The 16,179-nt window shown below is 45.8% G+C and overlaps 5 protein-coding genes across 5 annotated transcripts; 1 reads left to right on the top strand and 4 right to left on the bottom strand.

The window, feature by feature from the left end:
- Positions 1–203: 203 nt before the first annotated feature.
- PENARI_c009G07014 (fungal specific transcription factor domain-containing protein) lies at positions 204–1,544 on the bottom strand (the record flags this gene model as incomplete). The annotated part of the gene is made up of 1 exon (XM_022631908.1): positions 204–1,544. The coding sequence occupies one exon, from the start codon at positions 1,542–1,544 to the stop codon at positions 204–206; it is 1,341 nt and encodes a 446-aa protein (XP_022488314.1).
- A 5,225-nt stretch (positions 1,545–6,769) lies between these two features.
- On the bottom strand, positions 6,770–8,196 carry PENARI_c009G10539 (aromatic ring-hydroxylating oxygenase subunit alpha; the record flags this gene model as incomplete). The annotated part of the gene is made up of 5 exons (XM_022632025.1): positions 6,770–6,952; positions 7,007–7,232; positions 7,286–7,458; positions 7,503–7,801; positions 7,848–8,196. 5 exons carry the CDS (start codon positions 8,194–8,196, stop codon positions 6,770–6,772), a joined length of 1,230 nt encoding a protein of 409 aa, XP_022488211.1.
- A 481-nt stretch (positions 8,197–8,677) lies between these two features.
- PENARI_c009G08820 (flavin-containing monooxygenase) lies at positions 8,678–10,685 on the top strand (the record flags this gene model as incomplete). The annotated part of the gene is made up of 7 exons (XM_022631967.1): positions 8,678–8,681; positions 8,728–8,826; positions 8,873–8,942; positions 8,994–9,991; positions 10,056–10,220; positions 10,291–10,619; positions 10,680–10,685. The coding sequence occupies 7 exons, from the start codon at positions 8,678–8,680 to the stop codon at positions 10,683–10,685; spliced, it is 1,671 nt and encodes a 556-aa protein (XP_022488410.1).
- A 607-nt stretch (positions 10,686–11,292) lies between these two features.
- PENARI_c009G07833 (uncharacterized protein) lies at positions 11,293–12,787 on the bottom strand (the record flags this gene model as incomplete). Its single annotated transcript, XM_022631935.1, has 5 exons — positions 11,293–11,605; positions 12,013–12,064; positions 12,155–12,226; positions 12,277–12,547; positions 12,599–12,787. The coding sequence occupies 5 exons, from the start codon at positions 12,785–12,787 to the stop codon at positions 11,293–11,295; spliced, it is 897 nt and encodes a 298-aa protein (XP_022488294.1).
- A 1,067-nt stretch (positions 12,788–13,854) lies between these two features.
- Positions 13,855–16,069, bottom strand: PENARI_c009G05647 (Zn(II)2Cys6 transcription factor; the record flags this gene model as incomplete). Its single annotated transcript, XM_022631867.1, has 6 exons — positions 13,855–14,313; positions 14,731–15,251; positions 15,304–15,677; positions 15,735–15,790; positions 15,845–15,962; positions 16,011–16,069. The coding sequence occupies 6 exons, from the start codon at positions 16,067–16,069 to the stop codon at positions 13,855–13,857; spliced, it is 1,587 nt and encodes a 528-aa protein (XP_022488081.1).
- Positions 16,070–16,179: the final 110 nt, after the last annotated feature.

Below are 16,179 nucleotides of genomic sequence, written 5' to 3'. Positions count from 1 at the left end.
GTTTTAAGGTGGTCATACACAGGTCTAAGGAGTAACATTTGCTTCTTTCTCGTCTTTAGTCACCCTATATAGCTCCAGGACATTCTAATTCCGAATGTATTAAGAAATTTGAAAGAAGCAGTAAAGAGACGGTTCACTAGGTATGAGGAGTGGGTATCAGACCCACTTTCTATTCTTTGTCGTCTCATCAACCAGGCAGGCATTTAAAGGATGCTCCCATCCATCAAGAATTGTTCATTTAGGTCGAGCAGGGTAGTGAAATCGAATAGGTCCATGGGTGGCTGAGTCCCCAGAGCCAGTACATCACGCGCGACAGCTTTGGCCTTTTGCATAGTTGTCTTTGAAATGGCCCAGGTTCGGCCCATCGATCTCAGCACTCCAAGATTCAGACAGATGCGGTCACGGGTTGCGTCAGACATCTGACCTGCCTTTACGGCTGCAAGCTGAACAATGCAGCTGAGCGCAAGGGCACAAGTGAGTAACGGGGTGTGTTTTTCAACTGGCGAACTGATCGCAGCTAATGAAGATATCTCATTGGCAGCTCTGACGGCTTTCGTAGCATGGGAATGGTGGGAGAAGGCGGAGTCCTTCGGGGAAGCTTGGCGATTGCAGATGACATCTGTGGCGACTGCTGAAGATGACATGAGGCCAGAACGAGAAAAGTTCAGATGAATAGAGGCAATGTTAACAATCATGCAAGCCTGAAACATTATCTCATTGACTGAGCCATCTTGCCGTAGGAGCTCGGCCTTGGAGCTGGGTAAGTTGAGGAACCAACTGGCTATGCGAGCATCAATAACCTCTATCAGGTTTTCATGACTTCCGGTCATCTCACGTATATCCAGTGCCCAGTTGAGGATGCGCACAGCATCGATTCGATAGGTATACGATGAAAAACCAGGCTCCCTTTCGGCAAAAAAACGCGCATCGAATTCCGAGAGCGTCTGTGGAATTGGCAAAATCAGGCCCTCACGGAAGGTAGACTCTTCGCATGGAAGCAGCACTTCGAGAGGCTTGAGGGCTGTGCGGCAGATATGCTGCACCCCAAATGATTTCAAGAGACCTTCGATGATGAAAAGCTCCCACCATGTGCGTCGTAAACATTCAGCTCGGATTGGATCGTTGGGGCTCTCGGTTTCAGCATAAAAAGCCCGGTTCAGGCCAAGCTCAAAGGCCAGGTCGACAGCTGTGGCCAAACAGTTCTTAGACTCCACATGCTCGGTGCGCGAATGCAACACGATGGACAATAGAAGAAGTGCTTGAACCTTTTCGGCTTCTGGTGCTTGCTTGAGAACTGTTCCAACAATTGTATGGCGATAGGTCTCACTGGATGCGGTTGGAGTGAAGTGGGCAGCGATGAATTCAACAACCTGCTTTAAATAAAGCGGCAAGTGAGCCTGTTGGAATAGGTTCCATGGCGGAAGAATCGGATGGGCTGGGTGGAAATAGGTATAGTAGATAGCAAACAAGTAATTATCGCTTCTGGCCGGCAGAGAAGAATCTGGTTTCGGATTTTCGGGTGGTCGTCGAGCAGAGGATGCCATTTTCACCTCTATATCTGTGAAACTGGAACTAGAAGCCCTAGGTTCTGGTGGATGGGATGCCATTTCTTTAAAATGGAGACTGCATGATGGATGTGGATCTCTCGGGAGGTTGCCAATATTCACAGCAAGATTTTGGCACTGTCCGAAGGGAGATTCGGATTGGACGTGGCGTTTTGTCGAAGGAAGTTCTGTCATGGGGACAGGAGAAAACGCATGAGTCGAGATGGATGATCAAGGATGGTGGTAAGCAAAATAACTTCTTTTGACCTCTTTGGTCATCCCACGCGGACACGGCTTTCATTAATATCGAAGAACACTATTCGCCTTGACGAGAGAACATGTGGTGTGGTGTGGACGTCCGACTCAAGGATGAGACTTTGTGGTTGCCATAGTCGAGACGAAGAGTAGACACGAATCGTTTGCCAACTTCCGAGAACGAGAAACTGATTGCTGCTTGAAAACAGCCCAGGTTGGATTAATTTGTTCATTTCACGCATAGCTTAGAAGTCCCTCAAAGGATGCAACCGAGAAGTCCGGATTGGTGGCCGGACGTCGGGGACCATATTGGAGCCCGGTCCCGCTGACGGATGTGGACGGTTGATAGATCCTGAAACATGCAATTAAATATCCGCCAGACGGGTTTAAGTCCCTAGCCCAAAAGCATTGATAAGATGGAAATCAATATTGTTCTAGTTCCTCACATAAAATGGGTATTTTGGTAGACTAATTTGATCACGCTTACTCCCAGACATAGTCTAGACCCTGATCTTGTTGGCGCGTCTTAAATAATCGAATCATTATATACATGGTCAAAAAGCGCACGCTTATAGCTACATATTCTATGATATACGACCTTTAACTGATTTGTTGACTAGGCACATTCGACAGTCTCTACGGCCTTCTCATAGGAGGAAAAAAATAAATCATCGCAAGTCGAATCAACAAAAGCCCAGTAAAGGCTTTAAGAAAATTATTCCTCCTTACATCGTCTCCAATGGGAAGAAAGACAGTGGTTTCGTCAAAATCCACATTGTTCGTTCGTTTCCTTGCCCTGAAGTTGTTGCACCTCCAAAAGATGAAATCAGTGACTATCCGGGCAGCTACCTTTCTGAAATAAAATCGAACTTCTTACTAGAGACCACTTGGCCATGAGGAGTCTGCAACATGCAAGAACAAGCACGACCCGATGCTGGGGGTGATCATACAAATCGGATGCATGTAGATCGGTGGCGGCAAGCTGAACAAGGCTGCACAATCTTAAGCCGAATACGGCAATAGAGCATCGTCTTTCCATCGGAATGCATATATGACAAGTCTGACAGCTCCTTAGAAACCTCTACGCTTTAAAATCGTCAACATGGTGTGGCTGCGAGGGCCAAGACGCAAGCGAGTCGCCTCAACAAGGCCGGCTGGCCCAATGGCAAGGCGCTTGACTACGAATCAAGAGATTGCAGGTTCGACCCCTGCGTCGGTCAAGAACTTTTTTTGCTTTTTTGTCGTTGATCGACAAGAATATGTAGCAAGTATCAGCAACCCCTTTTGTCTCGTCATTCGACACCTTTGGACCAGACTTTGGTCACACGGGTCAGGGATCAATCTTGCTCGGATCTCGCATGAGGCTATTAGGAACATTGGACCTTCGAATGTGTTTCAAGCAGCGTAAGTATCGTGACTTGGTACATAGACAACTGAATGGGGAGTATAAATCGATAGTACCATGGGAAATATGATTGGGCATATTGAAAGTATCGACTTCGGTGATACCAGTCGACTATTACTTCGGAGTGGTTGTAGGAACATAGCAGCATACAATGGTGTAGCTCAAATTGAGAGACATGGTAAACGGCGACCAGCTGAGAGCCCCTTGATCCGCTACTGTACGTCGCCCCACATGTTTCAGGAGGCTGACAGATGATCTTCTGGTGCCCGAAATGCTTACATATAGTCCCCGACATCTTGTGCAGTGGCTGATAATTAATATATTTTCTGCATGGTCATGTTGGGGGGATCACTACGAGCAGAGAAGACGCCATAGCGCATAAGGGCTCTAAATCAATTGCCCCGGGAAAAGCTACAACTGGCATGTGGTCATTAGGCAATATTGAGTATCACTTTTCGCTCATATTTTCCTCAGTACCCGAGTCGCAATTGGCAACCTCTACTATTAGGTTTCTTCCTTGTCCGCGAGAACTTATGGAGAGGCAATGCAGTTATGATTCTGCCAAAATAAGAAAAAGCTTGACATATCTATTGGTATCGATCTAGGAGCCAAATTTAATGTAGTATACATGTATGCGATGCAAATGAAGGGGGACCCATGCGTACTCTTTACACGGTTAGCCCATAAATCAGTAACCTTCTCGCCCGTCATTTCACTCTAGCTTCAGGGTAATACCAAAAACGCCGAGGGAGCCACATGTTATCAACAAAGGCCCCCAGATTGCAGGAACAAAGCGTCCTTGCAATAAATTACTTCGAGTGGACATGTACCGAGCAAATGAATATCCAAATGACCAGATACTGATGGCCTGACAAACGCGGCTAGCCACACGATCGCTCGTATTTCCAATCAGAATTGGTGATCCATTTCCTGCTACTGGAATATCTTTCTCGCTTGATAGCTTTCCTGGGGAGACAGTTCTCGCGGATGACTTAGGAGCGTTAATTATCTCCTCGCGGGATTTGCGATTAAAGATGTTGTCAATGATATCAAGTCGAGCGAGAGCAAGTGACATAGCTGCGAAGGCTAGTCCCATTCGGTTCCAAGAAAGAAAGGTACGCTCGTTGGCCTGGTGATCACGTAGTTGCGACCCATCGTTGGCAACCGGCTTAGGCAATAAGCGACGGAATAAATGACGATTCATTCTGGGCAATTTGTGGCTGTGTTCGAGAAATCAAGGAGACAAGAGTAATTTTGTTTATTGAGAGGTCATTTCGTGAAAAGCCAATGAGAAGACGCAATTGAATGGGTCACAATGTCGCAAATAGTAGGAAAGGATTAGGGTTAGCTCGGCTGCGCAAGGATCTAATCGGCGTTCAGAGCCAACCGAAAGCGGTGAGGAGTCGTATGTACGGCCCAAACTGATGGCCATGCGGACAACCTGGTTTATGCCATACATACAGTTAATTCTATTATTGAAAGAAGGCTTCTAAAGCGCATTAAAAGTGTACAAATTATAAAGAGAGATACTGGCTTGGCTTCCTGGTTTGGAATTTATTGAGGTGCGCATCTTACATCTAGGACAAATACAAATTAATATAGGTATTGTCTGCATGGCCGTAAAACGTTTCCGTAGATGTGCCACGGTGATCGCAAACCCAGTCCCCGAGAAGCCCGGTAGTGTAAGATCCACTCTTATGTCGTTTCCAATACCCTTGGATTCAAAGGCGAGCGTCATCTCCGGCTAAAAGATAGTTGATGCTTCTATTCCTTGAAGACTGCAACATGCTTTCAGAGCTCTTGCATTTATGCCACTAGGCACTATCTATCATCTGGCCCACGTCAACATCGGGTAGTCAGAAGTCCAATGTGTTAATCGAGAAGAAAATGAGAGGAAACAGAAGAATAACGTGAAACATTGCAGCGGCCTATGATATCGGCGGGTCAATAAAAGGAAATAGACCATGGAGCATCTATCTAATCGACTAGATCCTAGTTGGGGAAGCAGAGTTAGCTGCTCCTGTCCAAACGGATGCCTTCTAAACAATTTCTTCTCATTATTCAATAGTCTTGGCGAATCTGTCCCCTTTACCATATCATTCGTCGCCTCCCCTTTAATATTCGCTTTCCATTCTTCATGCCTGCTTTTATTCCATCACCTCCCCTTTGCTGATTGGTTGACGGAAATCGATAAATATATTTAACCCTCGTTTACACGACCTCCAGTACTCTGCTGCAATATCAGAAGTTTGCTGTAATTTCCACCGGAGTATTGAGTACCTACGTACTTCATTTCCGTTTTAGTGCTCAGGCTTTGCCGCTTTTTGCTCATTGAGTACAACCGAGCACCCCCTGAGCGCCCTGATCCGATAATTGAGCATGATCTGATCGTTACCTGAGTGCCTGAGTGTTCTGATCCGCTCACTGAGTATGAACTGAGCCTAACGGTGAGCGGCCTGAGTAAGCTACACCAATAAATGCAACACGCTAGTTCTGTCACGAGTACCCCTCCGTTTCCAGATCGCACCCATCGTCCCGTTTGTCCCATCAAAAGAGCCTGGCTTTATCAACCTGATCTTTAATCCTGGTGAACTGGCTGCAATTAATTGCGCCATCATGGAGCTTCCTACTTGGCCACCTAATCAGCATTTCCATTCTGTGCTCGATGCTCCTGGGAATACTTTGTCTACTCGACGACACGATTTCCTAATCTGGCTTTGGTGCATTGCAGCCAGGGATATTGGATCAATCTACTTGGGGATCCCTAAACCCCTAACATGTCCTAGCACAGGTACAGAGGTTAACAAAGAATATCGTTAAAATATAGAGACAAAAACCCGCTTATCTGTGAATAAGCGCATGCATCCCCACTTCCATAAGCAATCGTCCGGTCATCGCAATAGATATCCGTGCCCTCCTTGGACATCGCTGGAGACCCTGCCTTGGCGAGAACCGTGAGAAAACAACTTACTGCGTGATAAACGAGCGATTAAGGTGATAAACGAGCGATTAAGCAGTTGAGCAGTTGGTAAATGTTGTTCAGTTCGTTTTTCAAACCATCAAGGTCAGTTTGTAATTAATGCGTGCCCAGACGTTCAAAACTGTCTTAGGCACCCGATTTATATATCCATATCCTCGTGGTTTTATGTAGCAGTATTTTATGGATATCTAACCTATACTGTAGCAGCAAAACGATAATATGGAAATACGGCTCTTGCTAAAAGTCTCTACCTATTATAAATAGCATAGAAAATGCATTGAACTTAGGAGTAGATTGAAACAATGTGATTAACACTTTCTTTCATCTCCCAGTCCTGTCATCCGTTACAAATATAGAAATCTAGAGTGATAGCGGTGGTTCATAACACATATCTAAGGACTCCAAGCTCCAATGTTAATACTCTCAATTTTGTGGCTACTGTGGGTATGATACGTGCCTGCCTCGGCACCTTAAAGTTCAACCGTATAAAGACTGATAGGAGGATTTTGGGAACAAGAAACCAGAGACGATTATAGATCGTAGCTAAGGAGAGCACATGAAGAAACACACAAATCGAAGATTTTACTACCATGCTAGAGATTTATCTAATGCACAGTCGAGCCCCTGACAGAACTGTAGTTCTTCATCGACCTTTGCAGTCTTGACATGCTGAGGTGTTGCTGGCCAAATATCCAGACCAGCCTCTTCTTCCTCCTGCCGATGCTTAAAGACCAAGTCTCGAACTAGCTTTTGGAAGTATAAAGGTCCCTTTTCGTAATTTAGTTCAAGGTTTTCGCTATTTGAGTTACCATCGAAACTTACCTTCTCTGCATTAGGATGCAGCTGTCCGTTGGTAAAGATGCCCGTGTTCAGGTTTTTCTGCGCAGCATTGCAAAGGTCTTTATCTTCATGAAGGACCTGCTTAAAAAAATCACTGATCTCGGTGAATTCGGCTTCTGGTGCGTCTTTATGCCGGTATACTTCATACTCCATGAGAGTTTGAGACTCTGAGACAGGTATGCATCTCATCATGTAAAAAAAGATTGGACTGTTTGTGAAAACCAATCAGTAGTGCTCGTCTAAAGCGGATATGAAGCATACGAGATAGTAATAGACGCATTGGGGAAGTAAAAAGAGCTATTGATATCGAATCCCGTCGTATCTTCCTTGTTCGTGTTGTAATGCTCGATGATTCCGCTGTTCACCTCAACATGATATCTTGAAAGGTCTGAGACGGAATTGACACCTGGATGACCGGTTGGACAGTGGTAGCACTGACACAGTTAGATTCAGTTCCCTTATTCAATGAGAGACATACTTCGTTATAGTTATCAGCGAGTGTTTTCCAATTGTAATCGCCCATCATACTCCACTGATGGTCGAACCGATATTCAGACATTTTGAAGTGCTGTAGGCGTGGCTGCCGGTCGACACCACCAGTATCATTCTCCCATGAGAAGGTAGGCTCCATCGAAGCTTCCAAGTTCACCCAAATAAACCCCAGCTTATCGATATGGACATGAACGGGAAACAATCCATTTGTGCTTTTGTCGAACCCGTCGATGTCTTGATATTTCGGCGCCTTCGCAAGTTTACCATCCAGGCCGTAAGACCACCCTGGATATATTAGCACGGTAGCGCTTTGTATTGTTACGGAACTCACCGTGATATTTGCAAGCAATGATGCTTGCCGTCCCGGACTCGGATTCCATAACAGGGTACGCTCGATGCCGACAAACGTTATGAAAGGCCCGAATGGTGTTTTTGCGATCCTTGATGACGAAAAAATTATACCCAGCGACTGTATACTGCACGTAATCACCCGAATTGGGGAAGCGTGTCTCGTGGGTAATGACCATCCATTTCTTGGAGAAGATTGCTCGCCGCTCAAGGGAATAAAGGGCTGGCGAACGATACCACTGTGCGGGAAGAGCTCGATCCCCCGCTTCGCTTGCTGTGCTGCTGTTTGAAGAAGCAGCGTCTTGTTTGCCAAAGGAGAATAGGCGATTCATATTGGTTTGATAGATTTCTAGTGGCCGGGTGAGATTGGAACGGTAGATCAATGAACTGACTATATTCCGGATATCACAGTAAGTAAGACAAGACATGAGCTGTGGTATATCCTTCTTATCTACATTGAGTATGCGCTCAACGCCAACTCTTGGGTTATTCATCCGGGACCCATGCCGTCTCCTGGTGTGACCCGGCAGCGGGCCGTATCCGGGCGGAGATTGTTGAAAGTAAGCATTATCGCTATTATCTCTACTGGCAACAGAGATTAAAGGCAGAGTGAAGAAATCCTATTCGTTTTTTATGATTCTATACAGTTTTTCTGGTTTCACTATTTACCTCAACGTATATTCACAGACTCAACCACGCTTGAAAGAATCAAAATGAAGCACCTTCGTTGCACGATAATTGGAGCCGGGTGAGTATATTAATGTTGTTAAAGTAAAATCGCTGACCAGGGTTTCAAGAGTTTCCGGTGTCTTAATGGGTACGGAGACCATGTTCAATTACAGCCGTCCACTGACAAACTATAGCTTATAAACTCCAAAAACATTTGGAGGAGTATGTGGAATTCATGATTTTTGAAAAGTCCCCGGATTTGGGTGGGACCTGGTATGAGAATCGGTACCCAGGTATGCTTGCTTTGTATAGTGATGGCCTAGGGCTAACGGTTCTCAGGCTGTGCCTGTGATGTGCCCAGTCACGTTTACCAGTTCTCATTTGCACCCAATCCTGACTGGTCTGAGTTGTATGTGTTTTCAATTTGACTGAAGACTAACGAGACTGACATGCGCCCCAGCTATGCATCTTCGACTGAGATTCAGAACTACCTGAAAAATGTTGCAAAGCACTTTGATCTGGAACGTTATATTCATTACAACTGCGAAGTGACAAGCGCCACGTGGGACGAGACCAAGGCAACTTGGGCTGTAGATATTAAAGATTACGGGACAGTTGAGAGTGAGATTCTCATCAACGCTGGCGGCATTCTGCACCATCCACAGATGCCAACAATCAGCGGGCTGTCATCTTTCGAGGGTCCCTTGCTGCACACTGCTCGCTGGGATTCAGCTATCGATTTGAAGGGTAAACGTGTCGCAATTATCGGGGCAGGCGCTAGTGCCGTGCAACTACTTCCCAAAATCCAGCCTCTCTGCGAGGACGTTGACATCTACATCCGCACTCCGTCGTGGATATGTCCACCAGCTGGGCAGCAAGCGTCTGACAACAAGAATCCGCAGTACAGTGAAGACGACAAACAAGGATTCCGTCAGAATCGAGATTCTTATTTAGAGATGCGCAAAGGCCTCGAAAGCCCGTTTAACTCAAACTTCAAAGCATTCATCAAAGGGAGCCTCGAGCAAACAGGGCTTCGGAAGAAGTTCGAAGTACGCATGAAAGAGCTTATTCATGATGAATACCTGCAGTCAAAGTTCATTCCAACATTTGAGGTCGGATGCCGGAGGACCAATCCTGGTGAAGCATATCTCCTGGCACTCCAGGAGGGGAATGTTCATCCAATTTTTGATCCAATCTCAGAAATCGTCAAGGAAGGTGTTACAACCGAGATAGAAAACGGCTCTCGGGTGATACGTGAAGTAGACGTGCTCATCGCCGCAACGGGATTCAACACCAGCTTCAAGCCAAGATTTCCTATTATTGGCCGAGACTCAATGAACCTTCAAGATAAATGGAGCTCGGATCCCGTTTCATATCTCGGCACGGGGGTCTCAGGCTTCCCCAATTACCTGATGTTTCTGGGTCCCAATACTCCTATATCAAATGGCAGTTTAATGGGTAAGTTTCCATCACTGAAATGTTGCAAGAGACGAAAACTGACTAGTTCATTTTCTCAAAAAAGGTCCGTTGGAAGCCACTAGTGACTATTTCATCCGCATTTTACGAAAGCTCATACGTGAGCGCGTGCGCTCGTTCGAAATCCGCCAAGAGGTCGAGCAAGATTTCGATTGCCATACAGTGGAGTTGATGAGAGACATGGTTTGGACAGGATCTTGCCGTAGCTGGTGTAAGTTGTTCAATGCCTCGCTTCTAGCTGGTTATGATTTGTGTTCTGTTTTCTTACGTACGCTGTATAGTCAAACCTACCAACGGGAAAGTGACTGCTCTGTACCCGGGGAGCTCTCTACATTACATGCAGACTCTCTCAGAAAACCGCTGGGAGGATTACATTTGGACTTACCAAGGCCGTACTCGGTTTGAATACTGGGGAGCTGGACTATCGTGGATCGAAGAGCCAGAGCGAGATCCATTGGGAATGGCCGAACGAGAGACTTTTGCCCAGACGACATCTGTTCCAAAGAAGGGCTCAGATCATAGCTTTTATATTTGGGATGGTGAGCCATTACCAAGCAAAAGTGGGCGTTCCAAGGGAAATGAGGCTTCTCTCTTGACTTTATCTCACGAGGTCATTGAAAGGGGATTTTGGTGGAACTTGAAGAGGTTTCTGTACATAGAAAGATAGTAGTTTTGAGTTGTAAAATCTCAATAGATATTCCTTCATCTAGTCGCATTTGAAATACTATCTTGTCAGGCTCTTAGTTGGCCATGTTGCTTTACTGCATCACCCGTAGCGCCGCGTAGCTATCAATAATAGTTCTTTATGAAACGGATTGAAATGTATTTAGTAAAGCCTAGTTTCGAAACTGCCAGAATACGGCTGAGCTCATGAAAAGAAAATGGCAAATTCAGTAGTAATACTGCTCCGTTAGCTAATCTTAAACTGCAACCCCAAAGTACCTCAATACGTATATGCTATTCAAAAGCGCGGATCCGACGTCAAAACCGACCCCCTGTACATTGAGAATTCAACTACTGATTATCAAAATTGCGAGGTTCGAATGGTAAAACTAAGGACACAACTCCCATCGCAACAAAAAGTCCACAGCAGACAAAAATTGGGACCGAGGTATATACATTACCCCAGGTGGCAATGAAAGGGGCTGACAGCGATGCAACACGGCCGCAAGCCAGGGCCAAACCACACCCCGTCGCCCGGTACTTATCCGGCATAACCTCGGGGGTATATCTGTATGAAATTAGTAGAGCGGACACATAATCTGCTGGTTGCCAAGGATCGCTCACCCATAGATCACTCCATACAAGGCATTCAACCAGAAGTTTATCATGCAAGAGAAGGCCAAATTCTGGGACTCATTCCTCACAGTTGTAAAGGCTCCGGCGAATATTGCGCAAGCAAATGCCGTAATGCAGATAGTGCGACGACGTCCAAGGAAACTCGTCTGAATGAGGACAGCGCTGAAAACAGGGCCGAAAATTCCAACAGCCGAGGACACGGACCAGTCGCGGTAGGTCTGATAAATGCCTCCTGTGCCTAGTTTGGCTCCATGAGCCTCGAGATAGTATGTCAGGAAGACAGTATATATAGGGTATCTAACATTGTTAGTATTTTTCAAAGTCTTGAGCTGGATGACTCAAAGTAGGGGGATGCATACGCTATGCCGATCAGAAGCCAGAGAATGATAAGACAGATCATAGAACGAATTTGTTGGCGGCCCCGAAATAAACCAGCTACCATACTAAATGTATCTCCCAAAGTATTGGGCGCCCCTCCATGATGTGGGTGGAGTTGTTCGCTTGAAATAATAAATGCGGACCTGTTGATCCTACTGATTTTGTTGATAGAAACTACTGCCTCATTCAACTTGCCTTGGGAGATAAGCCATTTCGGTGATTCACTCATATTCAAAACGAACGAGCGAAGAATGGACATGACCAGGCAGAGGCAGCCAATGATTATATAGAGATATCTCCAGCCCATATTATCGCTTTTGGCACACGTAGCGGGCGTAGCGCCATCTGGGCAACAGAAGTTCGCCACGAGTGGCCAAGCTAGAATCTCAGTCAATAAAACATTAGTGCTTTCGATATGATGGAGGTTACCGATCAGCCCAGTGAATGTGTTTCCCAACCCCCACAAACAAGCTAAGGCGCTTAGAAGAAATCCCCATTTGCGGGGTAAAGACTCGGCAAGAACCGTCAGATCTATGGCCACTGCGTGGTCATTAGCACACGTTTCTTTTGCAATTGAAAGAAACACCAACAGTTGCCTCCACCAAAGAAGCCTGCCAGGGCAACGAATACATTCAATGCTGCCCAATTAGGCGAGGCGCCACAGATCGTCGTGAAAATAGACACCCCAAAAATCGAAGCCTGCCACGCTATGCGGCGGCCGATAATATCGGCCCCGAACCCAAATACCAAGGCCCCCACCAATAAGCCAGCATACTGAGTGGCAGATAGAAGTGTTGCATGTAAGGGTGCGAATTCCTTGGATGCCTGCGGCATGATAAGGCTTATTGTGACGAGGAGCATCTAAGAGAGGTGTTAGACAACTTATTTGTAATATGTTCATTTCATCCTTACTTGATCTGCAATGAATCCGAAGCCGCAGGAGAGTGTCAATCCCCACTGGTATCGACCCATGCCGATATTTTCTATGGCATCGTGAATGACGGCTATATTCGAACTAGGATGTGTCTCATCATGGGGTACCATAGCACCTTCAGAGAGACTTTGCTCTTTCGAAAGTTCTTGTTTCTTCTCTGTATCCATATTGAAAACGACAATTGTCTGATATGCAGGAATGAAGAAAACAGACGGGCATCTAACTATTCATATACTCAAATCAAATCGTGTATCATAATCGTTGTAACAAGACAACCTCGTTTCTTGTTTCATTCTTCCAATAGGCTTCTTTTCCGTCTCTTATCAAAACTATATGCGTAGAGTCTCCGGGTGCGGTCCGTGTCCGGGGAGATATTCCTCGTGATAAGAAGCCACAAATACCACAGTTAAAGCTAAACTCGAGTACCTATGAAGCTGCTTTACTAAGATGGCCTCTCCGGACGTTTATTATCTCCAGCCAACAGCGCACTCGCCTAACAGTACCCTTCCCGTCATTCATTACAGAGCCGTCTTACCTTCGCCCAGAACCGAGGAATGTGTGACAGAGTTTCTCACGGCAGGAAAATGGGAGAAAAAAGTTAGTCCTAATACCATGTCTTCAAAATTCTGATCTGAAAAAAGTTCTGATTTCTTTAGGGCACATGGGGCCCAATAAACATTCGGCATTTTCATCCCAACAGCCACGAATGCTATGGTAGGATAATTTTACCACTTACAGTCTAACATAATTGGGGCTGATGTTTATATAAACTGCTATAGGTATCTTTCAGGGGTCTTCAACCTTACTCTTAGGGGCGGCGACTGGTGACGACGTTTCAGTTGGCATGAAGTTGGTCGTCAATGTGGGCGATGTCATCGTCCTCCCGGCAGGTACAGCTCATAGTTCTCTAGAAAGTACAGCGGACTATCGCTATGTGGGAGTGTATCCAGAGGTCAGACAACTTTTATTCTGGACTGTTAACTCATTTACTGATATTCTTTTGTTATCAAGAATTGTCCACGTTGGAGGAATGAGATTGGGAGAACCAGGATTGATCTGAGGTTGCTGCGAAAAGAGATCGCGGCCGTGAAATTACCTGAGGAAGACCCTGTATACGGAAAGGATGGGCCACTTTGTCAACTGTGGTCAAAGGATATTATGGCAAAGCTTTAATTGAAAGCACACATCTTTTTGAAAGGGCGATTGCAGATATCAACTTGCGCTATATATAATATCATAAAGATGGCATGTTCCACCAATCCTCAATTGCTCTCCCATAATTCTCCGGCTCTACAAATAAATTTTCATTGATGATTTCTCCCATCATGTCTCCCATCATCCCAGAAGGCTTCATGAACAAGGTGGTATGAGTACCCCTCTCATGGGTGAATTCAGTTGGAGGAGTGGAAACCGATTCGGGTGGCCCGTCGGCAACCTCCTTGACGACAGTCTTGTGGCCCGATATTCCAGCTGACCCAAGGAGTTGGAAGTCAATATCTGAACTGGTCATCCCTGAATATTGTTGCCTAACGTCATGATCGGAGAATGAATTTCGGGAAATGTTATTTGAAGCGGGGGATCTGCTTGCATGATCGTAAACAAGCACCTCCCATAGGAGACGTGAATTGATAGACCATGTCTGACGGCCTGGATTTGTCGCGATACTCTCTCGCAGACTTTGTAGTTTCTGCGTCTGTGAAGCTATTAGTATAGGTACCGAAAGCATAAATCAGATCTAACTCACCATGTATTTGACATGAGGCCATCGTTCACTCAGTGGTTGCAGAAAGCGTACACATTTACTATATCCACTTGTCGCCTTGTGCCTGAGTTCCTGCTCTTCGACAAAACTATGTTGAAGATGAATTGTCGCGACAATCACAACGCAGTGCCCAATTATCGGATCGTAGACCTCAAAACCTTTGTGCTCTATCAAGTCAATCAAATGAAGAACCCACCCAGTGCAAAATTTGATGTTCTCAAAGGACTGACGGAGAAAAGACTGGGGCATTATATGCTTGAAGTTCCGCAATCTCATGGATAGTAAAAATGGGTGATTGAGTAGACAGGGGATTGTCAGATAAACGAATTGGAGGAAGAGCCAGGCTACCCAAAAGTCACGGCGTTGATCAAGCTCCTCCAGGGTATGACTTTGGAACCTGTTGGCATGATATCGGTGTCTAAGAGGGACCCGGGCATCAAACTCCGTGTGTCGGTATGTAATGATTGAGTAGTCGGAGTGGGGGAACCAGGGTGCGGGCGAAGTGTGGTCCACACGAGTAGCTGCATAGTTCATAGCGGCGCCCCATAATTCACTGATTTGAATGCTATAATATACCAGCCCCACATCTTCTCTCGGGTTTGAGCTGGGGTATTGGGGAATGGCCGGGGCGTTATATGTATGAGAGATCCCCGAACCGGTGTCAAAAGGTGTGCGGGTCCCGGCCATCAGCATATTTGTTTGAATGCCATCGCCTTGAAGATTTTTGAGAAAGTAGATGCTCCATAAGCAGCGAATTCTTTCGTCTGGCTCTTCTTGTATGTCGTTTAGAACCTGGCCACGAGTGGTGATGCTCTGAGCTAGGTATGATGCCATGCTGATAGTCAGTCCGGCCTGGGTAGTATTGCCAGCTATAATAGGTCAGTGTCTATGATCAGAAATGTTAAGGTTAAGGAACCCCACAGGAGAACTCAAACAGAGCCAAGAGACAAAGAGTTTGTAGGGAAGAGACTTCTAAGACTCCGTTGGTGATTTGATTCATAACCAAAGACCGTGCTCTTCCCACCAACTTCTGTAAGTGCGAATCACTGCTTTCGGATACAGCATCAAAGCGAAGAGCAATAGCCTGAACCACACAAATAAGACTTGTGTCTCTCGACATGAAGTTTTCAAGAAAGTCGCCAGAACTGAATAGCGGAAGGGGCTGGTAGTTGCAGAAAGCCAGGTACAGCCGCGCAGCTCTCATGAGAGAATTTTGTTCCTCAAGACTTGGAGTATCTGTGGCGTGTGACATCAAATTGAAGTCCATTGTAACTGGACTCAACTCTTGTCTTGGTCTTCAACCTGTTAGTTGTGTCATCAGCATTTGCGGGCCGATATTCTTTTTGGCTCACCCTAGACTACTTATCAACTCCTCCAGTTTGTCTTCGACACTCTCCAGACGCTTAGCCTGTTCAATAAGATATGTTAAATCAGATAATATACTGTTTCGATGGCCACTCACCATTTCAGCGGCAGATTCTGGCTCTGCAAGTTCACTCTGTGAATAGACACATTGCTGCTTTAGTCGTTCACAATATGAGCAAACAGGCTTTTCGCCAGGACATCGCGACTTTTTCCGTCTGTGATTCTCAATACAAACTCAGTGAATGAAATTTCGATCACTTTACCGACATGGATCGCAAGCCTGACGGGCACGCTTTGCGGGACGGGGGCCGTTCGTTGACATTGTGCAATTTGAGATGGTGGGAGCGGATTTGAGAATTCAAATACAGAATCACCAGCCAAATAGGTTTATGACATTGGCCGGGAAGTCATTGGACAACGCCGAGGAGTTAC

This window comes from Penicillium arizonense (genome assembly GCF_001773325.1).
Source record: "Penicillium arizonense strain CBS 141311 chromosome Unknown PENARI_contig009, whole genome shotgun sequence".
In the NCBI taxonomy this organism is placed as follows: Eukaryota; Fungi; Ascomycota; class Eurotiomycetes; order Eurotiales; family Aspergillaceae; genus Penicillium; species Penicillium arizonense.
This window is presented reverse-complemented; position numbering and strand designations above follow the sequence as displayed.